At 42.9% G+C, this 24,935-nt stretch overlaps 1 protein-coding gene across 1 annotated transcript; it reads left to right on the top strand.

Annotated features, from left to right (window-relative positions):
* Window positions 1-632: 632 nt before the first annotated feature.
* On the top strand, window positions 633-21,453 carry LOC139450169 (glutamyl-tRNA(Gln) amidotransferase subunit B, mitochondrial-like). Its single transcript, XM_071231846.1, has 12 exons — window positions 633-730; window positions 4,192-4,345; window positions 4,819-4,932; window positions 9,961-10,159; window positions 10,399-10,521; window positions 11,057-11,170; window positions 11,323-11,407; window positions 13,030-13,258; window positions 14,302-14,432; window positions 16,359-16,437; window positions 17,615-17,749; window positions 21,296-21,453. The coding sequence occupies exons 1-12, from the start codon at window positions 633-635 to the stop codon at window positions 21,419-21,421; spliced, it is 1,587 nt and encodes a 528-aa protein (XP_071087947.1). The 3' UTR covers window positions 21,422-21,453.
* The last annotated feature ends 3,482 nt before the right edge of the window (window positions 21,454-24,935 follow it).

The following is a 24,935-nucleotide window of genomic DNA, read 5'->3' as shown; positions in this document are numbered from 1 at the left end:
ATTGGCTACTGTCACTGTCTGACTGACACGTCACTTACCCTCTGACGTAATAAATATTAATGCGCGCATTGCAGGAAAACTCGCAATGTTTCGGTTATGTTTGTGAGAGAGGGAAAGCGATTTTTAAGCACATAATTAAAGAATGACATTATATGATAAAGAGGTTATCACGCTTGTGTGTTGGGGGATGGTAAATATCCTGTATTAGGAATAAACACAATGTATTTAGCTCGCCAAGGCATACATACATACATACATACATACATACATACATACATACATACATACATATATATATATATATAATAAAATAATAAAGTCCACGTTAGTCCATCATCAGATATAAAGAAGATGATGGACTAACGTGGACTTTATTATTTTATTATATATTACATGTACACCGAGTGAACATTTACCTCATTTTTGTATAGATATAGAGAGAGAGAGAGAGAGAGAGAGAGAGAGAGATCTCTCTCTATATATATATACATACAATCTCATTAAAATCAGATATTAGTTCTCGAGAACTAAGATTTGATTTTAAATGAGATTGATATATATATATATATATATATATGTGATGTGAAATTTTGTAGCGGTATCATTCTTACTTCCCTTTGATAACTGCCAACATGGCGGCCTCCATACGCTATGTTCCGTGCAAGACGTGCGGGTTTCACAAGTCATTTTCAAGATACAAATTTCACAGATTCTACTCGAAAAATGTCAGGTAGTTTCCATTTTAAAGAGCCAAAGAGATGTTTGTGCCACATACAATTACTATTGCATTATTAAGACGACAGATCGTAATGAAACACGACAGTCAGGAAAAATATAGCAGTCCCCCATTTTTCGCCCACAACATTACCCGAGCAATAGTGATGTATGTCATGGTTGTGGTGTTTACAAAAACTTTACGTGGTAGTGACTGATGTTCGTAATGCTTAATGTTGAATTGTTTCTGAAAATGTATCGCTGTTATTTGACCATAGCATACCGACCTGACGCCTGTTATCGTGGGAACCATATTTTCGTGGTATTTTCATTTCTCGCACCAGAAACACCTTACACAGTTACAGGGCCACCAAGTAGATTCGTTTGAAGAGCATGTGTCATGTTTGTAACGAATGGACATGTTCCACTTTCCGTTGTTTCATTTAGATAGCATGCAAATGTAATTTATAATAATAATAATAATAATAATAATAATAATATTTACCAATTATGATGGGAGGGCGTGATTTAATTAATGTGGATGCTCTTCATGATAGAATTGTTTTGTGCACTTTTGCACACATCTATTTGTCTGATGATTCTCTTGTGAAGCATGTCAAGACTCATGATGAAAACAAGGTATTCCACAGTTATCTAAAATGAGCAAAGGATGTGGGACATGATCTCATTTTTGTCGATTTTGTTGATGGTTCTGTACTGCTGCATCGAGTTTTTGTGCAGTGTGTTGAGAAGATCAGCAATCCTGCAAAGTCCTTCTCTTGGATGAAGTCATCTGACCTGAAAAGTGAAACAGAAAGCTTTCTGTTTGCTGCTCAGGACCAGTCACTTCCAACTCGAAACCGTCAATGTATGATTTTGCATCAAAATGTGAATATGAAATGTAGATTATGTAATGAATTTAGTGAGACTGTCCAACACATATGTGAGTGAATGCCCAGCTTTGGCACAGACACAGTATCTTAAGTAACTTGATCAGGTGGCTCGATCATTTTATTACCGTCTTCGCAATGCTTGTGGTTTTGACAAAGAGGTCCATCCATAATATGACCCGGAATATGTAGAGGGCGTCATGGAAAATAATAAATACAAAATCCTTTGGAATAGGCCAGTACACAGCCTCAGACATATCCAGGCCAACAAACCTGATTTTGTCCTTTTTGATAAATTCAATGAAATCATTTATGTCCTTGAATTTTCTGTCCCTTTTGACAGTAATGTGATTGAAAAGATTGAGAAAAGACATGGCAAATATGCAGACCTCACTTTCGAAATGTCATGCTTGCATCCCACGTACCAAATTATCCGACTCCCCATTGTTCTCGGTGCCTTAGGTTTGGTACCTCCCAATCTGTTGACTAACATTGGTTTGCTACCAGGAATACAGCCCTTCTGCAGAAGGCTGCAGTGTTGGGGAGTTTTCACATTCTCGGAAAGGTTCTGGGTGGGTTCGACTAGGCAGTGCTTCCTGGGAGAAGTCCCATTCGCTGTCTGGGCTGCGTGTAGAGGGGACAAGGGCCCTGAGCTGATGATGAGCCTAACCAGCCTGACTGTCCCAGGATCACCCAAACCCTCTTTGCTGCATTATTTTTTTATTGTAATCTGTAAATGATAATAATAATACTATCCCGTTTTCTCCATTTTTCGACTTTGTAATGACATGTCGCTGACAAGAACATCAGATTACTTTGTTTGTCATGTTTTTAAAACTGTGCTGCATGCTTACATAATCATGATTATAGGGTAGCCTACACTGGGTGTGACTCAACCACTCCTAGGATTGTGGGTGTGGCTGGCAGTGGGAACAGAAGAATGCAGCATGTCAGTACATTACAGTGACACTTGTGCAAAACAAAATTCCTTGAGCACTGATGTCTCTGTTGCTGCTACTGTTTTGGATTTATTAGTCGTAATAGCCTGGACCTTGTATGTTTGAGATGATAGGAGCATCAGTGGTGTTCTTTGAAGACCCTTTTCAGCAATGTTGTAGATGTCTTGTGGTCTTGTGGAAGTTGTACCTGGTCAGTACTTTGGAGTGTTCGGAAAAATAATGATCAACTAGCAGATCTAGCAGCCTAACTAGGCTGGTATTATGGAGTTACATTTTGGCTGGACTAACGAGTCTATGCATAGTCCAATCAAAATCGTGCACCGAAATCGTAATGTGTCATGCAGATCTTGGTTCGACTGCAGGATTTGCAAAGCATGTGCACCGCTAACTCGTTGTCAACAGATATTTTCTAAATCTTTTCATGCTTTTAATCAAGGTACTCACATGTGTTGATGCACTTGTCGATGTAAGACTCGTTTTATTACAATATAGATCTTGATTATCAGTCAGATCGTCTGGACTGGGCGCCACCGTTTTGTTTGAAGCAAATGCAAGTGATACGAGAGGTTGAATCTGATTGGTCAATAGGAGAGGCATAGAAAGGACATAACTCATAACAGCCACTGTTGGCGCTACGATCGAGCCCAGGAATTCCAGCCTAGTTCAGCTAGGGTGGAAACTAGTCAGTTAACTCTCTTGCCTCGGGAAGATGAGAGTCGTCAGGCTACTGGTTTCCTGTCACGTGTAACTGTACCTAATGTAGCTCATTATCTTGATGTTTACCAGGACAGACTCTCCCCAGACTTGACAGTGTCGATGTCAACACGGCCTCTAACACTGCCTTTGTCGGAGAGTTGTAATGGAACACTCTAACATTTGGATGCATACTGTAACAGTACATTTTCATTATTATTATCATCCATTTCCTATTTAATTGTGACCTTTGCCATGCCTAATTCATTCCTAAAAATGTTCTCACTCACTACTACTAGCTACAGTATTGGCGGTGGTGAGCTATTGATCATCCATTATTGTATTATGTATTTTATCAACAGTTTGCTTAGTGATGGCAGTTGAAGGCCTTCTCATCTTAGATCTTCTTCAAGGTTCTCACTTCCCCTCTTTAGTTCTGCTGCCAACTTCTTAAGACCTAAAGAGTATATTTTGCGTGGTTGTGTACTTAGTTCAAATGCAGCCGGTATGCAAGTATTGTACTTAGTACATGCAAAGTATTAACTGTGTATTATACATCCTTCATAGTCAGACTCAGAACTTTTCTACCTCCCCATGTATATTATGTATTCATGATTAGGGATTAACTCATTTATAGCAACTGGGATGCAGACATGACACTGATTCCTCCTCGCTGTATTCCGAGATAAACAGTCTGTTGGGTAAACTGACAGTCTGGTCCATTTTCTCTAACCAAATATCAGATCTGTTTTATCCTGGTCAATGGGATGTCCTGCCACTATGTGCTGTAGGGTTTACACAGTTACACATCTCTAAACATGCAGATTGGCTACAAATCATTACATATCTTTAACACTACTACACTGAAAGCAGACCCAGTAGTGAGTAGTGTACAATACAGTGGTTGATGACACCTGAGTTTCCATCTGTCTCAGGCTGGAGTCAGGGTGGAAGAGCGTGGTGGGGCTGGAGATACACGCCCAGATACAGTCCAACTCCAAGCTGTTCTCTGCCTCAGCTACAAAGTATGGAAGTCCAATCAACACACAAGTCTCCTTCTTTGATGCTGCCCTACCTGGCACCCTGCCGGTGAGTAGAGCCCCGACACATGTCCGGCACCCTGCCGGTGAGTAGAGCCCCGACACATGTCTGGCACCCTGCCGGTGAGTAGAGCCCCGACACATGTCCGACACCCTGCCGGTGAGTAGAGCCCCGACACATGTCTGGCACCCTGCCGGTGAGTAGAGCCCCGACACATGTCCGACACCCTGCCGGTGAGTAGAGCCCCGACACATGTCCGGCACCCTGCCGGTGAGTAGAGCCCCGACACATGTCCGGCACCCTGCCGGTGAGTAGAGCCCCGACACATGTCCGACACCCTGCCGGTGAGTAGAGCCCCGACACATGTCCGACACCCTGCCAGTGAGTAGAGCCCCGACACATGTCCGGCACCCTGCCGGTGAGTAGAGCCCCGACACATGTCCGACACCCTGCCGGTGAGTAGAGCCCTGTGTAAGATTGCTGACAGTCCTTGTATTGATGTCAGTATGATTGTGTGGCAGGTGCTGAACCGGGAGTGTGTTGCAGCCGGTGTGCTCACAGCGCTGGCCCTCAACTGTCACATCAACACTGTGTCCAAGTTTGACAGGAAACACTACTTCTATGCCGACCTGCCGGTAAGACAAACACTGTAAAACAACTCAAGTCTCAACATAGCAAAATGATTTCAGAGAAATAATCCTGATTGTATTGATCTGCTATGAAAAGTTGTGTTGTTTTGACCGATGTGAGGGATGACTCGGTTGGCAATGGCCCCCACCATGGTAGCCCTATAGACAGTTACAACATGGCTCCATATCATATGCCTCAATTTATCCAGTGTAGCATACCTCCATTCTGTTATATATATACTGGGCTCATTTGCTAGTGTAGCTTTGTTTTGAAAGTGATGGAATGAACTCTTTGTTTACTACCTTGGGACAGACTCTTTCTTGTTATTGACCTTGAAATCAGCAATTATGAAAATGCCTTCTGAGTTCATCATACATCTACATTCACAAGGACAGCCTCATCTGAACAAGCCGATGCTTTATTTGAATGAATCAGAGGACAGTTATTCATGTTGTTTTCCTGAGGGGTATGTCAGAGAGGTGCCTATGTTACCAGCTCTTCCGCTGCTACTGGAATTGGCACATGCGATATTGATGCTAGTTTCAAACATGAAAGAATAATGTTATTTGATTGGACATCTATATAAAGTGTCATGTTGAACTGGACCAGGAACCTGCAGCCCTGATGCTGGTGCATGGGGGCCGGGGATGTATATCGCAATAGCTGGGAGGTGTCATACACTGGAGAGTCAAGGACAAATTAGGGTATTATCGGTAATTACGTATCGGCTTCTTTTAAAATTGGAATCCACCTAAGTCAAGTCCCAAGTCCTCAATTACAACAATCATGGCATAGGGAGAGCGGTATCATGTTGCCAGTATGGTTAAAAACACAGAATGAATTGGATGTCATGCTGCAAACATGACTGTATGTCAGTATCAGTTTGATTTGGTGTCTCATGGTGTCTGTGTTAGTGTCTGTGTCTCATGGTGTCTGTGCTAGTGTATGTGTCTAAAGGTCTCTGTGTTGGTGTCTCATGGTGTATGTGTTAGTGTCTGTGTCTCATGGTGTCTGTAAGTGTATGTGTCTCATAGTGTCTGTGCTAGTGTATGTGTATCATGGTCTCTGTGTTGGTGTCTCATGGTATCTGTGGTAGTGTCTGTGTCTCATAGTGTCTATGCTAGTGTATGTGTCTCATTGTGTCTGTGCTAGTGTATGTGTCTCATTGTGTCTGTGCCTCATGGTGTCTGTGCTAGTGTCTGTGTCTCATGGTGTCTATGCTAGTGTATGTGTCTCATTGTGTCTGTGTCTCATGGTGTCTGTGCTAGTGTCTGTGTCTCATGGTGTCTATGCTAGTGTATGTGTCTCATTGTGTCTGTGCTAGTGTATGTGTCTCATGGTGTCTGTGTTAGTGTCTGTGTCTCATGGTGTCTGTTAGTGTCTGTGTCTCATGGTGTCTGTGTTAGTGTCTGTGTCTCATGGTGTCTCTGTTAGTTTAGTGTCTCATTGTGTCTGTGTCTCATGGTGTCTATGTTAGTGTATGTGTCTCATGGTGTCTATGTTAGTGTATGTGTCTCATGGTGTCTGTGCTAGTGTCTGTGTCTCATGGTGTCTGTGTTAGTGTCTGTGTCTCATGGTGTCTATGTTAGTGTATGTGTCTCATGGTGTCTGTGTTATAGACCGGCAGCCCAGAGCACTTTGGTCAAACGAACAAGGTACCAATATCCGAACACAGGAACATTTACTGTGTAACCCAACATATTTATATATGGATGTCTGCCGGGGAGCCCCTGCTGCGTGTGGCCCCTGGCCCCCCAAAAGAAGGGGCCATTCAAGGGCTGGATCAAACATTGGAGGTACCACATGAAAGTAAGTGTAAATGAACTGGTTCATCTCACAGACAAATCTTCCTCTGCAAAAGGCCTGCCAGACACCCTCAAAGATGGTCCCAAAATTTGGGCTGGGTTAAACATTGGAGGTACCACATGAAATCAATATAAAATGAACTAATTCACTCTACTAAGAATAAAAACCCCATTGCCAGACAAATCGTCTGCTGCATAAGGCCCGCCAGACACCCCCAAATGTTGACCCTTAATGCACTCAGTGGACACTCTGGTAAAATTTGACCAGAGTATACATTCAAAGTACCAGATGAAAGTAAGTTTAGATCAACAGGTACATGTTACTGAGTACAACACGGCCCATACCTGACTAATTGTCCTCTGCATAAGGTCCGCCAGACCCCCCAGAGAGGGTCCCAAAATTTGGGCTGGGTTAAACATTGGAGGTACCACATGAAACCAACATAAAATGAACAATTGCACTCTACTTATTGCACAATACCCATTGCCAGTCAAATCATCTTCTGCAAAAGGCCCGCCAGACAGACCCTCACCCCACCCCACACAGTTAACCCTCTGTAATCCCAGTGTGCATAATGAAACATTGGACATCAGCTCTGAGAGTCAACAGATGGTCAAATTTATGTTTTGTTCTTAGAGATGGAAGGATTTTATTGAGATTAAAATCACATATTTATAAAATCAGGTCCCTGAATACTATTATTGATATCATAGATAAGGCCTATCGTTGAAATGTAATAAAAAAGGCATATATATCTGATCAGCTATGAAGTCCTCAAGCTCAAAGCCTGCTATAGCCTGATAGCTTGGCTATGGATTCCTACAAACCCAAACATGCTTAGGTAGTCCTCAAAGCCTGCTATAAGAATGGTAAATGACAGTCCCTAATACCATTTGGAAATCTTTTGGTTATAATTGTGTTTAAAAAACTATGATCTATGATCAAATATTTCCATATTTATCAATTTTACATAGACATCCTCTCTTCCTTGACGAGATACTATTGCGTCAGAAAAATCAAGTCTAACTAATGCAATGTAAATGATTGGTTGCATAGTTCTCGCTCGATCGTAGGTCTACCTTGTCGCACAAATTTGAAAATGGCTTGAAAGTTCACAAATACGTTTGTACGAGTAAGCTTAAGAAGAGGAACGCAAATTAATAAGGTAAGGGTTTTAGAAAACGCTCTTTCTTTTTATCGTGGCGAGAAGATTTCTTTCAAAAAGTTCAAGTCAGATCTCCTTTGTGTTGACATTCCTGCAGGTTATGTGTCATCAAGCATGGTTTTGTCCATGCAGCATCCATTGATACAATGAGCTAGTCTAATCTCGATATCTCGAAAAATTGATAAATATGGAGATATATTTGGCCTGAATTCAGATTTTTAGATGATAAAACTTGCTAAATAAATAGGTTATTAAACACAATTATCACCCCGAATTTCCAGATTATCATCCTAAACATTTCCAAGTGGCATTAGGGGCTATCATTATCTGTTCAGCAACACTCAACAACAAAAGTGTATAGTGTATTTTTCAAACAAGTAAAGTTTGATTTTCATTATTGCAGTACATGTATGGAATCAAGTCACAAAAACGCAAATGCTACAGAAAAGCATACATTCCATGCAAATGTTGACTTTTATGCAAGCCCCATGCATTTCGTGTGCGTTAACGGAATTCCATATGCATTGTTTAACATCGTGCTGACAACAACCATTCAGAAAAACAACAAAATTACCCAATTATTCAACATTACGAAATGCCACGCTTGTCCAAAAACGAGCGTCTGCGAGCCATTGGTGTGCTTGAAGAAGGATCGAGTCAACGTGATGTTGCAAGAAAATTTAACATCCACGGAAACACCATTTGGTGTTTATGGCAACGTTGGCAACAGATGAATGCTGTCAGAGACCATCCTCGGAGTGGCAGGCCACGCGTAACCAATAATCGACAAGACAACTGGATTCGAACAACACACCTACGAAATTGATACTATCCAGCAACAGTGACTGCAAGAAGCATCCCTGCCCTTCGACGATTATCTTCACAAACCGTACGTCTCCGCCTCAGATGTGCAGGGATTGTCTTCATTGTGTCATGGAAGAAGATCGGTTCTGGGGCGGCAGCGTTTTGGTATCGGGTGGGATTACAGCAAGACAGAGGACCCGTTTGATAGTGGTAGAGGTAAATCTCAATGGACAGCGCTACCGCGACAAGATCATCGGACCTGTTGTTCTACTGTTTTTGAGTCGTCATGGCGCCTTCGACGTCAACCACGTGTTCCACAGACACTCCAGGAACTTAGAAACATGCTCCAGCAGATATGGACAGATATCCCACAGAACTTTGTGCCTGTGTTATTGTATGTGTCTCATGGTGTCTATGTTAGTGTATTTGTCTCATGGTGTCTGTGTTAGTGTCTCTTGTTGTCTGTGTTAGTGTTTGTGTCTCATGGTGTCTGTGTTAGTGTTTGTGTCTCATGGTGTCTGTGTTAGTGTTTGTGTCTCATGGTGTCTGTGTTAGTGTATGTGTCTCATGGTGTCTGTGTTAGTGTTTGTGTCTCATGGTGTCTGTGTTAGTGTTTGTGTCTCATGGTGTCTGTGTTAGTGTTTGTGTCTCATGGTGTCTGTGCTAGTGTCTGTGTCTCATGGTGTCTGTGTTAGTGTATGTGTCTCATGGTGTTTGTGCTACTTTATGTGTCTCATGGTGTCTGTGTAAGTGTATGTGACTCATGGTGTCTGTGCTAGTCTCTGTGTATGTGTCTCATGTCTCTGTGCTAGTGTCAGGTGTCTCATGTCTCTGTGTCTCATGGTGTCTGTGTTAGTGTATGTGTCTCATGGTGTCTATGTTAGTGTCTCATGGTGTCTGTGTTAGTGTCTGTGTCTCATGGTGTCTGTGCTAGTGTATGTGACTCATGGTGTCTGTGCTAGTGTCAGGTGTCTCATGTCTCTGTGTCTCATGGTGTCTGTGATAGTGTATGTGTCTCATGTCTCTGTGCTAGTGTTTGTGTCTGATGGTGTCTGTGCTAGTGTCTGTGCTAGTGTCTGTGTCTCATGTCTCTGTGCTAGCGTCTGTGTCTGATGGTGTCTGTGCTAGTGTTTGTGTCTCATGTCTCTGTGCTAGTGTTTGTGTCTCATTGTGTCTGTGCTAGTGTCTCATGTCTCTGTGCTAGCGTCTGTGTCTCATGTCTCTGTGCTAGTGTATGTGTCTCGTGTCTCTGTGGCAGGCAGGTTACCAGATCACCCAGCAGCGGCAGCCCCTGGCAGTCGGGGGAGAGGTCTGCTACATGACTGTCCACCGCAACAGGCAGTTGCCTCCGACACACAGGAACGTCCGGCTTATACAGCTGCAGCTGGAACAGGACAGTGGCAAGAGTCTCCATGACCCCGCAGGTCACGTCAGTCTCATCGACCTCAACCGAGCAGGTACACAAAGACACATTGTTTTATATCAATGTAAAGACAGGTCTGTCTTGTCAACCGAGCAGGTACACAAAGACACATTGTTTTATATCAATGTAAAGACAGGTCTGTCTTGTCAACCGAGCAGGTACACAAAGACACATTGTTTTATATCAATGTAAAGACAGGTCTGTCTTGTCAACTGTGCAGGTACATTGTCACACTGGCTGCCCGGATTAATGCATAGAGAATTACACCTACAGGTGTTGGGCTGATGGAGATTGTGACAGAGCCAGACTTCACCGACGGAGATGATGCTGCAGCATTTGTGAAGGAGCTCCAGTTGATACTGCAGACCCTGGGGACCTGTGACGGCAAGATGGCAGGTAGGGGGGATGTCGTCGTATAGTAATGTCTAATACCATGTAGCGATGCCTATACCATGTAGTGATGTCTCATACCATGTAGTGATGTCTCATACCTTGCAGTGATGTCTCATACCAAGAGGTGATGTCTCATACCATGTAGTGATGTCTCGTAACATGTAGAGATGTCTCATACCATGTAGTGATCTCTCATACCATGCACTGATGTCTCATACCATGTAGAGATGTCTCATACCAAGAAGTGATGTCTCATAACATGTAGAGATGTCTCATACCAAGAAGTGATGTCTCATACCATGCAGTGATGTCTCATACCAAGAAGTGATGTCTCATAACATGTAGAGATGTCTCATACCATGTAGTGATGTCTCATACCATGCAGTGATGTCTCATACCATGTAGTGATATCTCATACCATGTACTGATGTCTCATAACATGTAGAGATGTCTCATACCATGTAGCGATGTCTCATACCAGAGATGTTTCTAACCCAGTACACTGTTACTGCTGGTATCACTATGCCATGTGTTGTAGAGGGTTCCTTACGAGTCGATGCCAACATCTCTGTACACAAGCCTGGACAACCACTTGGGGTGAGGAGCGAGGTGAAGAATATCAACAGCACTAGAGGTGTCGCCAAGGCTATAAGTAGGTCATCTACTACATTGTACATTCACTGGGGGTGTCACCAAAGCTATAAGTAGGTCACCTACTACATTGTGTGTACACTAGGGTTATCAGAGCAACAAGTAGGTCCCCTACTACCGGTACTTCATATTAAAAATATTTTATCTTTTCAGACTTTGAAATAAAACGTCACATCAAAGAGCTAGAAGCTGGGCGTGAGATTGTCAATGAAACCAGGTCATTTGACTCGCATACTGGGTAAGGGTCGGCAGGAGTGATAGTGATGTTCGTTCTTTTGGGGTAAGGAAGATATCTGTTTGTATGGATTAGGGTGACATCTTTTTAAGATGGGTCGGGGTAATATGTAATAGAATGGGTCGGGATTATGTCTATATATATATATATATTATAAAATGAGAAAGCGAGTTAGGTACGTTTTGAAACAATGAGTTGTAAGATGTATGGTATCTGACAGGCATGAGTGCAGTAATCTGTTCCTTACACACCCTAAATCACACCTTTTTAGCATTGAATTTGTCTTTTCTCATGATCACCGTGGCACATTAATACACAACACAATTGTTATATGTGACGTCATCTGACCTACTGATTACAACCCATACCTCGTGTGACCTCCACAATTTTCTGCCATAGGGGTTTTAGGGGTTTCCACAGTTGTAATCAATCCAACAGTGAGGCTGTGTCTTCTGGCCATGTGGATAACTAAATGATAGGAATTCAGCTTCAGTCATCAAGCCATTTCCCTCAATGATTTCATTCTACACAGTGTGGTTTGTGTCTGTGCAGGTTTCCTTTGTACACAGCAGGACGGTTGTACATATTTTTAACAACAAACACTGCTTATATGTGCTGAGGCTAAAAAAATAATAATTTTGGTTCTCAGGCACTGGCCGCATCATCACAAAGTCAGCTGCATGTTTTGTTTTTTTATATCCATTTTTAAAAAAAACTAAAAATTCCTTAAATATTCCAAATCCAACAGAAGTCATAAACTGTATTCGATTATTTTACTCATCAAGGAATACATTTATGTAGGGAGGCCCTTTCCCAGGTTGATTGTTCACAATTTTTTATTTTGTTACACAACTGTTCATCTTGTTACATACTAGTTTGAACAACAACAACAACAACAACAAAAGACAGCATCTGCTCACACTATATTTTGAAAAACCATTGCCTGAGAACCATTTCTTTTATATATTATTGTTCACTTCTATTATCTGAAGTGATCTGGCAACCAATTCATCCTACCGGATCATAAATCTCACTCACTCACTCACTCACTCACTCACTCACTCACTCACTCACTCACTGTGCTGCACATTCTGAAGAAAGAAATTTGTGATTATCGATCAGATCGTCTTGACTGGACGCCGCCATTTGTTTGAAGCAATGCAAGTGATAGTCCAGAAATTCCAGACTGAGTTATTATTTCCAGAGGAGCCTTTTGTGTGTATTGATTTCACATTTAATCAATTTTTCTGATGACATACAGTGGCCCATGTGCCTACCTCTTCTAAGGGATTTATGGGACTCTTCTTTTGATAGTTTATGTTCACTACTATATGAACAAACAAAGTTCTAATGTGCCTCATGGTGGGGGATAGTGATAACGCTGAATGTAAGATTTAGTTGATGTTCCTGATCTGATAAGAATTACAGTCAATATTCAGACAGTCCATTTCTTCACACAAGCTGAATATTCTACTTGAAACAAGGAATTCCCCATCTTTAATAAGTATAAGGCATGGAATACCCAAGATTTGTGACAGAGAGTCAGTCCCCTGGCCTCGATTATATCACTCCCTGGTTTGTCGTGTTGACAGCTGCAGTGTTTTCTCAACATTATGTTGACGCAGAAAGACGATTGCCATGAGAGATAAAGAGAGACTGATTGACTACCGCTTCATGCCAGAGCCCAACCTGCCTCCCCTCCATGTGTGCATGACCATCACAGGCCAAGCCGGGCTGGAGGATGCCCTTGTCATAGACCAAATTCAGGCCTCCATGCCCCAACTCCCCACTGAGACCCGCGCACGTCTACAGGAGCAATATGGCCTCTCTCTGTCTGTTGTCCTTACTCTCCTTGTAAGTAGGCAAAGGTCAAGATCATGCAACAAGATACTCAACAGATTTGAAAAAGTGTTTGAATGTATTTAATTCTAGTACTAGTAGTATTGTCTGTTATCTGCAACCTTGACTCATTGATTGATGGAGACGTTTTCAGCATTATCATGTCTACAATTCTCAATAGAATGTTAGCATACAAGTATGATTCCTTTTAGAGAGGGATGTTGTCCTTGTGCTGGATCTGTTTTTAACCCGATTGTTGATAACTGGAGACATGCATGTTACAGCGACAGCTGGAGATCTTGTCTCCACCAGTAGTTACATCACCTGTTGTGGTGAACAAGTGTATTTGTAATGTGCTTCAGAAAATGTCATGTAAGGTACTAGGGCTGGGATGAGTCCAAATTTACTACCCGGGTACCCACCCCCTTATTACCCGACCCTATCTGGGTACCACCTGTATGTCTCAAGAGATAGGTAAAGCACGATTCGGAATAGTTTGACCGTACTCCTGTCAAAATAAATTTAGATACACATATAAACCGATCTGGCCATGCATACACTAAAGTTGATTGATGTTTTAACATTATGCAAGCATATAAAGTCAGAAGAAATGGGTGCAAAGTCAGAAAGAAATGTGAACATTTATCACTTATAGTGTAACCATAGAGTTCTAGATACTCTTTGCCATTAAACAATATAATCACGTGACTAACCACGGGTCAGGGTAGTCCTGTGTGTACCCGGGTCCTACTCAGTACCCACCCGACCCAGGTACCCGAGTTACCCGTCCCAGCCCTATAAAGTATGTAATATACAATACATGTATGTACATTATTTACACGTGATAGCAGATTATGTTTTAACAGATTGTGAACAACCTGACAGTTGCAGAATAGGATTGTGAGGGGAGTCATGGTAATTATAGTAGTTATTTGAAGCATTCACAAGCTGGAAACATTGTAGTGCTTTTGGAACAGGTCAGTTGTGTACCTGTCAGCCTGTCAGGCATAGTTACTGGAGTTATCAGTAGCTGTTACTGCTGTCGTCATTGGTTGCAGAATGAAAGGATTGTGCCCTACTTTGAGACTGTGATGAGGGAGAAGAATAGAGATGCCAAGTCTGTGGCCAACCTCCTGGTCAATGAACTGCTCGGGCAGCTCAACTCACTCTCACTGACCTTCCCTGACAGGTAGCCAGTTGTCACTGTGATTAATAACACACCTAAAGGTAGCCAGTAGTCACTGTGATTAATAACACACCTGAAGGTAGCCAGTTGTCACTGTGATTAATAACACACCTAAAGGTAGCCAGTAGTCACTGTGATTAATAACACACCTGAAGGTAGCCAGTAGTCACTGTGATTAATAGCACACCTGAAGGTAGCCAGTTGTCACTGTGATTAATAACACACCTGAAGGTAGCCCGTAGTCACTGTCATTAGCACGCCTGAAGGTAGCCAGTAGTCACTGTGATTAATAGCGCACCTAAAGGTAGCCAGTAGTCACTGTCATTAGCATGCTGAAGGTAGCCAGTTGTCACTGTGATTAATAACACACCTGAAGGTAGCCAGTAGTGACTGTGGTTAATAGCACACCTGAAGGTAGCCAGTAGTCACTGTGATTAATAGCGCACCTAAAGGTAGCCAGTAGTCACTGTCATTAGCATGCTGAAGGTAGCCAGTTGTCACTGTGATTAATAACACACCTGAAGGTAGCCAGTAGTGACTGTGGTTAATAGCACACCTGAAGGTAGCCAGTAGTCACTGTGATTAATAGCACAGCTGAAGGTAGCCAGTAGTCACTGTCATTATTAGCACACCTGAAGGTAGCCAGTAGTCACTGTCATTAATAGCACAGCTGAAGGTAGCCAGTAGTCACTGTGGTTGATAGCACACCTGAAGGTAGCCAGTAGTCACTGTCATTAATAGCACAGCTGAAGGTAGCCAGTAGTCACTGTGATTAATAGAACACCTGAAGGTAGCCAGTAGTCAATGTGGTTAATAGCACACCTGAAGGTAGCCAGTAGTCACTGTGATTAATAGAACACCTGAAGGTAGCCAGTAGTCACTGTGATTAATAGCACAGCTGAAGGTAGCCAGTAGTCACTGTGATTAATAGCACACCTGAAGGTAGCCAGTAGTCACTGTGATTAATAGCACACCTGAAGGTAGCCAGTAGTCACTGTGGTTAATAGCACACCTGAAGGTAGCCAGTAGTCACTGTCATTAATAGCACAGCTGAAGGTAGCCAGTAGTCACTGTGGTTAATAGCACACCTGAAGGTAGCCAGTAGTCACTGTGATTAATAGCACACCTGAAGGTAGCCAGTAGTCAATGTGGTTAATAGCACACCTGAAGGTAGCCAGTAGTCACTGTCATTAATAGCACACCTGAAGGTAACCAGTAGTCACTGTGATTAATGGAACACCTGAAGGCTTTCAGTAAGTACATGTGTACCCCCATTAATGTATTTCATTGACCATGTCTTCAGATGACTGAATCATGCTGGCACACTATCAGAACTGAGATTGTTGCATGATGCGAGCGATTAGATTTGCCACTTGTTGGTTCTCTTTGCACACTTACTTTATATCAGTCCCAGAACATAGTCAGTTTGATTTTGTTATGACTTAGATGATGTCAGATTGAAATATGAGGGGCATTCAATGTGTTTTGCAACTTTAATATTAGACCAAACCACAGAATATCTTTTGCACTTTTATTTATCAATATAATCTTCATTCACCTCAATACACTTATTCCATTTGTCCTTCAAGCTTTTAATACCACATATATAGAAATTGGCAGATTGGCCCTCTAACCAGGCCTCTGTGGCAGCCTTTATGTCCTCGTCATCCTGGAAGCGTCTTCCACGTAGGGCAGATTTCATTTGCCAGAACAGGAAATAGTCACGGGGGGCTAAGTCTGAGCTGTACAGTTAAATCACCCACCCTACAGCCCAGACTTAGCCCTGCGTGATCTTGATGATATATCTGATTTCTAATTTATTCAACAATACAGGTAATGATTTAGTTTTGTAGTTTTTAGATTGGAAGACTTGTAACAAAGGACATGTGACAGAACTGTTTCTCATGAAGTGTTCTGCTGTTCTTCCAGCCCCATTTCCACAGAACAGTTTGGAGAGTTGTACGATATGTTTCAGAGAAGAGAAGTGTCCTTTGACATCGTTAGGAAGGTTTGTATTGATGATAATGCTTAACTGGCTTAACTACAGTTGATGCTAGTGAGATGGCAGCCATATTGCAGTGTGGTGAACAAATGCTGTGACCATGTCAGGTCACTGTAGGAGTCATCAGCTCAACCAATGGCAGACCTCTTCAACTATTGAAGCTTGTGGTTTCCGTTTCCCAGTAATCACCAGTTTTTGTGTAAATTTCTGGAAAATTGCTATTTCGCAGTTGCAAACTACATTGTATCTCCTCAGTTGAACGAACAGGAGATTACTAACTTGGTCAATGAAAATGTGAACTTCACTGGACATGATGGTTTGCCATTTCAGTTGTATGTCTTCATCTGCTGGGCCTTGTTTTATTAGCTGAGATAGGGATTTCCATGTGTAGTCTCATAAACTAGGCTGGACAGAGCAATCAGCTGTACACCCATTTTCTCCCAAATTACGTGTATATAACTTACAAGAGTTATGATGCAAAGTTCACAGTGATGGTTTATATGATACATGCATCCATTCTCTGTCAACTAACATTTGTTCAAGGCATTACTAGCGGCAGCCTGACCGTGTTTGCTGTAAGTATTGGTGAGTTGCTGCAATCTCCTCATCAGTTCCTACACAAGTTTGCCCAAATTACTGTTAACAATGTCAGCTGTTACTGATGGTTCCCTGACCTCATCCTTGTAGACAAAAAAGCGAAAACTCTAATGGTATGTACGTTCCGTGGTGCTTACTGTAAAGGTCTCTTATGTTGTTGACCATATATTCTTTTGTTTTCCTGGCAATACTATCCAGTAGCGATGTTTTCAATGACTGCTGTGTCTGAAGTCAGGCCTCTGTCTGCCCTCCCACAACAATCACTCCAACCTGCAATAAACTCATAACTGGAATAACTGCCTTCTTTTTATAAAATGCCTGCTTAATCTTTGTTTCCTTAAAACTTTGGAAGAATCCAAAAGGGACATTTTAAACAAGAATGAAAAAACACTGGCTGCAAACACTTCTGAAAAATATTAGTATTAAGGAGTAGTGGTACAAATGTTTACATGTGAATATTGTTTACTTTTGCATGTTTAATAAAAGCGTGACCAGATCATCACATGAGCAATACAGGCCTAAATCATAATTACAAATATTGTGTCCAGCTCAAGTATAGAGTTGTGTATTTCATCTACTTCAACAGGTGTTGGCAGAGATGTGTCTGAATCCTGATAGCACCCCTCGGGTGATTGTGACAGCCAATGACTGGTTCCAGATACAGGCCGTGGACAGACTGGCACCTGCATGTGAAGAAGCTGTGCACCATCATCCACGATCTGTGAGCCTCATCTCTTCCCAATTGTTCTCATTAGTCTCAGCCAAGGAGGAAGGTCGATAACAACCCAACTGGAGTTCCAAAGTTACCAGACACGCTCCTCCTTCCTGTAATTCCTTTGAATACCCTATCTCTATTACATCATGGACATAATTCCTGCTCTTTGGCTAACATCCCTGGAAGTCCCCTTCACTGTCATGCATACCAACCACACCTAGGGAATCGTCACTTCTTTCCACTGTGGACAAGTTACAACACCTGAATGCTGAAGAAAGAAAAATGTTGTTCCCTTCAGAAGTACGTCTGGGTTAACAAACAGCAAAAGACAATAGCGTGCACTAGGGTAGAGAAACTGGATTACCAAGCCATGTTAGCATACATGCAGGAAGGGTAAGACTGGCTCTGGACAAGATTCATTTGTTTTTATGGCGTCATGGATCGGGTACCTGCTGTGCTACAACCTCCCTTGCCATCTTCAAAAGCCTTGTCCCTCAGGTAGTGACTAGCAAAGACCAAGTGCGGCCTCCAATAACATCCTTCCGAAAAATTAGTGTGTAGAGACATCGTTGAGGCAACCGCCTGAACCTCATGGGGGTTATTAGCTCTCAGTGACTCAAGATAAGCAATCCATAAGTTTGAAGGATGATAGCTCGCAACTACATTGTATAAGGAAATGGTATTGCAGCTGACTTCAGTTGTGGACGTCTACGAAACAGCGATAAACAATCGTTTCCACGAACCACTCCAAATCTTGGCGTGGCAGAGGAAAACTCTTAGTGCAGGCACCGGGCAGCTCTGTGTGTAACCCACAAAGCGTACACGAGTGATATCGAGTGCATGAATCTCGCTCACCCGTTCCACTATGGCTAGTGCCAAGACAAAAATTGTCTTCTTAGTGAGGTTGAAAAATGATGTTGTGTGAGAGGCTAAAACGAAGTTCCACGCAAACACTGAAGTACCACATTCAAATCCCATGCAGGGGGACTAATTTGGCCTTTTGATCCTCAAGCCTAATTGAGCAAAATAGCTTGCAGTTCATGAATCTTGGTCATTTTCCTATCCTCAGGTACTGCCAACACTGAACTTACCGCTACCATAAACGTAGAGATGTTACTACCCTTCAAATGTTTGGTACGCAAGTGTAGGAGATACTCGGCCAAGAATTGAGGTGCGGCTTTACTGGGATCTTGAGCCTTTTCCTTACAATCGGTCTCAACTGATAACCACTCTAAAACCGGCCATAGTTTCCCACCTACTGCTTGTCCACTTGGTCAATGTCTCCCCCTCCAGTCCCTCTCCTACCCTGGAAACGACCCCCTATGGGATTGACAGAAGCCTTGGCCTCTGCCCCTGCCTCTCCTTTGCCATGAAAGGAATGCTGATCGTTGGTCTGGTCCTTCAGGGATCGATAATTCCCTGACTTCCACGCACGTTTGCCAAGGTTCCTTAGATACATGTTCCAGAGCCTTGAGAGCTGTCTCGTCTTGGGCTATGTTCGAGACTTTGCTATGCATGTCAGTTATTTGGCCATTGAATAAAGTTGAGGCCAATTATTATGACTATGGCTGACGAAGCAGACGGGGCTTAAATTCAGTCCCAATTGGATAATTTCAGATACCCCAGACGGCGGGTGGCATTTATCTCGCCTAAACCCGCCTTAAGGTGATTACGCATATGATCAATCTGCCTTTGTTGGAATTCTATCGCCGTCTGGAAATGATCTATCTTTTGGCATTGGTCTCAGAAAGATCCTGGTCCATAGTAGGAGACAAAGAGGCTAAAGCCGACAAGGGTGTTTGGGACCGCCTGATTTCCGTTTAAGAATGCGAAGGGATCTCAGTGGTAATCAGTTTGGTCTGCTACCCCAAAGGCATGAATGCGAAAATCATCCCTTCTACATCTTGGTGCCTTAAAAGCTGGGGTCAGGTGGAATGGACTTAGGGTGCGACGAGATCGTGTCCCTCTTGTCACTGAAATACGGTCAGCCATCCAATCTTGCATCTGAACAAGGCCTAGGGGCGTATTCTACTCCGCAGGGTTGTCAAATGACTCGGCTAGTCACCCCTTTGAGCAGTCCGAATGATAATGCTCCGAATGGTGGATAGGAGAGCAGGTTAGTCTTAGCATTGGTCCTCCAGCATGATAGGCTCTCCCCGGGCTCCAGGTAAAGGCTGTATCAGCGTATAAAACGTTGCCTATTAGAACAGGAAATTCAATTTCAAATTTGTATTGACCAAATAATTCTGCTCTTAAATACTGAATATTTTTGGTTTTGCCAGTACTCCTGTCTTGAAATAATGACGAGTATGTACTCCTGCTGGTGAATAATTATCTAGAACCCCGCTCTCCATCAGGTCCCATCCAGCTCTCATTCAACTTATTCAGTCATTTCAACTGGAAGATGTCATAGTGCCCCACACTTTCCCCAAGTGGAATTTGTCTGTCGTTGTGTCTGCTTCTATAGAAGTACCATCTGAGCCTATGCAAGACTCTTAAGAAGACTGCCTTTTGCTTTCTAACAGCTGCTAGAGTGTAAGAGCTCCACGCCATTGACTTCTCGTCACTTACACACACACTGGATTCGAGTCAAACATTGTCAAAAGTCAGACCATGGCAAGAGGCCCGGCAGGTCATACTGTAGGTTATACCCGTCAGGTCATACTGTAGGTTATACCGGTCAGGTCATACTGTAGGTTATACCGGTCAGGTCATACTGTAGGTTATACCCGTCAGGTCATACTGTAGGTTATACCTGTCAGGTCAACTCCCTTTCCACTCTAGGCTGAAGTGTCAACCCTCTTGACAGACTGTTATGCCCAGTGCAAGCACTAAAGTATTACCTTGCTGCGATGCAAGACCATAGTCGCCATAGAAAATGTTTGTCTACATCAGGAAGTAGACTCTGCCCCATGTTGTTGTATGGCCAGAGGTATGGAGAATGGGAATAAAATGACTGATTTTCCATCTTCAAGAGAAAATCTCTGAACAATTAAATGATCCAAGAAGAATTTTCCACATTTGTACTGTCTCTCCCTTTAGTGTAAGGCAGACATGGAAGTATTGAAGCAAACAATGCCTAATGCCTTTGATATGAATTGTCTGATACCTTCCATAACAAATTTCAAAAGGTTTTCCTGATTACTTAAATGATGTAGGGGAGTGGGTCACCAAGTCATTAAAGGCTCTTCAATTTCACTGGGCAGATTTGTGTCCCTCTGATGTGCTAGAAACGTATGATATTGGTTCAAATCATTGATCTCCCTGACATCATTGTGACTAGGTTTGTCAGCACCATACCCATGCTCATGGGTTTTACCAAAGTGGTAAACATCTACGACGTACATCCCTTCCTCAAGATCTTCCTCCCATACAACACCGTGATATAATTGGAATACCGTTCAAAGTGGCATTATATGAACCTCACTCAATCAGCCTTAAATCATGCAGATCTAGTAGTCCAATAGAAACCTTGTGATACCTTTGATTTGTAGTGGCGCGAGGCCTGAATAATCCATGATGTTGTGGTACCGTTAGCCTTAACCATTTCAGGTGGAGGAGTACAAGCATGGGAACTATAAGGCCATCAGGAGATTGGTGAACCACGTGCAGAGGAACATGGAGCACCGCGCTGACCCTGTGGTAGTCATACAAATATTGAAGAACTTGATGGACTGATGGATTGTTACGTAAATAAACTATCAATTCTATCGTGTGTGTTTGATTTTTGAGGGAAAATATGGGGAACCTCTCTAAGGACACTCTGAAAGAAATGTTGTATGTTATGTAAGTACGGCTTACTCCATTTACTTCCCAAAGATGGCTTGTATTGACTGTCCAGGAGTGGATTGCTACTGTCAAGAAAGTTTGTTGTATTGATTGTCCAGTACTGGATGGCTACTGACAAGAAGGCTTGTTGTATTGACTGTCCAGTACTGGATGGCTACTGACAAGAAGGCTTGTTGTATTGACTGTCCAGTACTGGATAGCTACTGACAAGAAGGCTTGTATTGACTGTCCAGTGATGGATGGCTACTGACAAGAAGGCTTGTATTGACTGTCCAGTGATGGATGGCTACTGACAAGAAGGCTTGTTGTATTGATTGTCCAATACTGGATGGCTACTGACAAGAAGGCTTGTGTTGACTGTCCAGTGATGGATGGCTACTGACAAGAAGGCTTGTATTGATTGTCCAATACTGGATGCCTACTGACAAGAAGGCTTGTTGTATTGATTGTCCAGTACTGGATGGCAACTGACAAGAAGGCTTGTTGTATTGAGTGTCCAGTACTGGATGGCTACTGACAAGAAGGCTTGTTGTATTGACTGTCCAATACTGGATGGCTACTGACAAGAAGGCTTGTTGTATTGACTGTCCAGTGATGGATGGCTACTGACAAGAAGGTTTGTTGTATTGATTGTCCAGTACTGGATGGCTACTGACAAGAAGGCTTGTTGTATTGACTGTCCATTACTGGATGGCTACTGACCAGAAGGCTTGTTGTATTGATTGTCCAGTACTGGATGGCTACTGACAAGAAGGCTTGTTGTATTGACTGTCCAGTACTGGATGGCAACTGACAAGAAGGCTTGTTGTATTGATTGTCCAGTACTGGATGGCTACTGACAAGAAGGCTTGTTGTATTGACTGTCCATTACTGGATGGCTACTGACAAGAAGGCTTGTGTTGACTGTCCAGTGATGGATGGCTACTGACAAGAAGGCTTGTGTAGACTGTCCAGTGATGGATGGCTACTGACAAGAAAGCTTGTGTTGACTGTCCAATACTGGATGGCTACTGACAAGAAGGCTTGTGTTGACTGTCCAGTGATGGATGGCTACTGACAAGAAGGCTTGTTGTATTGATTGTCCAGTACTGGATGGCTACTGACAAGAAGGCTTGTGTTGACTGTCCAGTGATGGATGGCTACTGACAAGAAGGCTTGTGTTGACTGTCCAGTGATGGATGGCTACTGACAAGAAGGCTTGTGTTGACTGTCCAATACTGGATGGCTACTGACAAGAAGGCTTGTATTGACTGTCCAGTGATGGATGGCTACTGACAAGAAGGCTTGTTGTATTGATTGTCCAGTACTGGATGGCTACTGACAAGAAGGCTTGTGTTGACTGTCCAGTGATGGATGGCTACTGACAAGAAGGCTTGTATTGACTGTCCAGTGATGGATGGCTACTGACAAGAAGGCTTGTTGTATTGATTGTCCAGTACTGGATGGCTACTGACAAGAAGGCTTGTTGTATTGACTGTCCATTACTGGATGGCTACTGACAAGAAGGCTTGTTGTATTGACTGTCCAGTACTGGATGGCAACTGACAAGAAGGCTTGTGTTGACTGTCCAATACTGGATGGCTACTGACAAGAAGGCTTGTGTTGACTGTCCAGTGATGGATGGCTACTGACAAGAAGGCTTGTGTTGACTGTCCAATACTGGATGGCTACTGACAAGAAGGCTTGTATTGACTGTCCAGTGATGGATGGCTACTGACAAGAAGGCTTGTTGTATTGATTGTCCAGTAGTGGATGGCTACTGACAAGAAGGCTTGTGTTGACTGTCCAGTGATGGATGGCTACTGACAAGAAGGCTTGTATTGACTGTCCAGTGATGGATGGCTACTGACAAGAAGGCTTGTTGTATTGATTGTCCAGTTCTGGATAGCTACTGACAATAAGGCTTGTTGTATTGATTGTCCAGTACTGGATGGCTACTGACAAGAAGGCTTGTTGCATTAACTGTCCAGTACTGGATGGCTACTGACAAGAAGGCTTGTTGTATTGATTGTCCAGTACTGGATGGCTACTGACAAGAAGGCTTGTGTTGACTGTCCAGTGATGGATGGCTACTGACAAGAAGGCTTGTTGTATTAACTGTCCAGTACGGGATGGCTACTGACAAGAAGGCTTGGAGGATTGATTGTCCAGTAGTGGATGGCTACTGACAAGAAGGCTTGTTGTATTGACTGTCCAGTACTGGATGGCTACTGACAAGAAGGCTTGTTGTATTGATTGTCCATTACTGGATGGCTACTGACAAGAAGGCTTGTATTGACTGTCCAGTGATGGATAGCTACTGACAATAAGGCTTGTTGTATTGATTGTCCAGTACTGGATGGCTACTGACAAGAAGGCTTGTTGCATTAACTGTCCAGTACGGGATGGCTACTGACAAGAAGGCTTGGAGGATTGATTGTCCAGTAGTGGATGGCTACTGACAGGAAGGCTTGTTGTATTGACTGTCCAGTGATGGATGGCTACTGACAAGAAGGCTTGTTGTATTGATTGTCCAGTTCTGGATAGCTACTGACAATAAGGCTTGTTGTATTGATTGTCCAGTACTGGATGGCTACTGATAAGAAGGCTTGTTGCATTAACTGTCCAGTACTGGATGGCTACTGACAAGAAGGCTTGTTGTATTGATTGTCCAGTTCTGGATAGCTACTGACAATAAGGCTTGTTGTATCGATTGTCCAGTACTGGATGGCTACTGACAATAAGGCTTGTTGTATCGATTGTCCAGTACTGGATGGCTACTGACAAGAAGGCTTGTGTTGACTGTCCAGTGATGGATGGCTACTGACAAGAAGGCTTGTTGTATTAACTGTCCAGTACGGGATGGCTACTGACAAGAAGGCTTGTTGTATTAACTGTCCAGTGATGGATAGCTACTGACAAGAAGGCTTGGAGGATTGATTGTCCAGTGATGGATGGCTACTGACAAGAAGGCTTGTATTGACTGTCCAGTGATGGATGGCAACTGACAAGAAGGCTTGTTGTATTGACTGTCCAGTACGGGATGGCTACTGACAAGAAGGCTTTGAGGATTGATTGTCCAGTAGTGGATGGCTACTGACAAGAAGGCTTGTATTGATTGTCCAGTACTGGATGGCAACTGACAAGAAGGCTTGTTGTATTGACTGTCCAGTGATGGATGGCTACTGACAAGAAGGCTTGTTGTATTAACTGTCCAGTACTGGATGGCTACTGACAAGAAGGCTTGTTGTATTGATTGTCCAGTAGTGGATGGCTACTGACAAGAAGGCTTGTATTGATTGTCCAGTACTGGATGGCAACTGACAAGAAGGCTTGTTGTATTGACTGTCCAGTACTGGATGGCTACTGACAAGGAAGTTTGTTGTATTGATTGTCCAGTGATGGATGGCTACTGACAAGAAGG

Source organism: Haliotis cracherodii, unplaced genomic scaffold (genome assembly GCF_022045235.1).
Source record: "Haliotis cracherodii isolate W230 unplaced genomic scaffold, xgHalCrac1.p SCAF_8, whole genome shotgun sequence".
Classification (NCBI taxonomy): Eukaryota; Metazoa; Mollusca; class Gastropoda; order Lepetellida; family Haliotidae; genus Haliotis; species Haliotis cracherodii.
Note: the sequence above shows the minus strand (reverse complement) of the source record. Positions and strands in the feature narration are given on the sequence as shown.

What these genes read in the sequence shown, in the direction of transcription:
- LOC139450169 (XM_071231846.1), top strand. Translation starts at nt 633, where the DNA reads ATGGCGGCCTCCATACGCTATGTTCCGTGCAAGACGTGCGGGTTTCAC. An exon ending in TCATTTGACTCGCATACTGG is followed by an intron (nt 11,408 to 13,029) that starts GTAAGGGTCGGC and finishes ATGTTGACGCAG; the next exon opens with AAAGACGATTGCCATGAGAG. An exon ending in TGCACCATCATCCACGATCT is followed by an intron (nt 17,750 to 21,295) that starts GTGAGCCTCATC and finishes TAACCATTTCAG; the next exon opens with GTGGAGGAGTACAAGCATGG.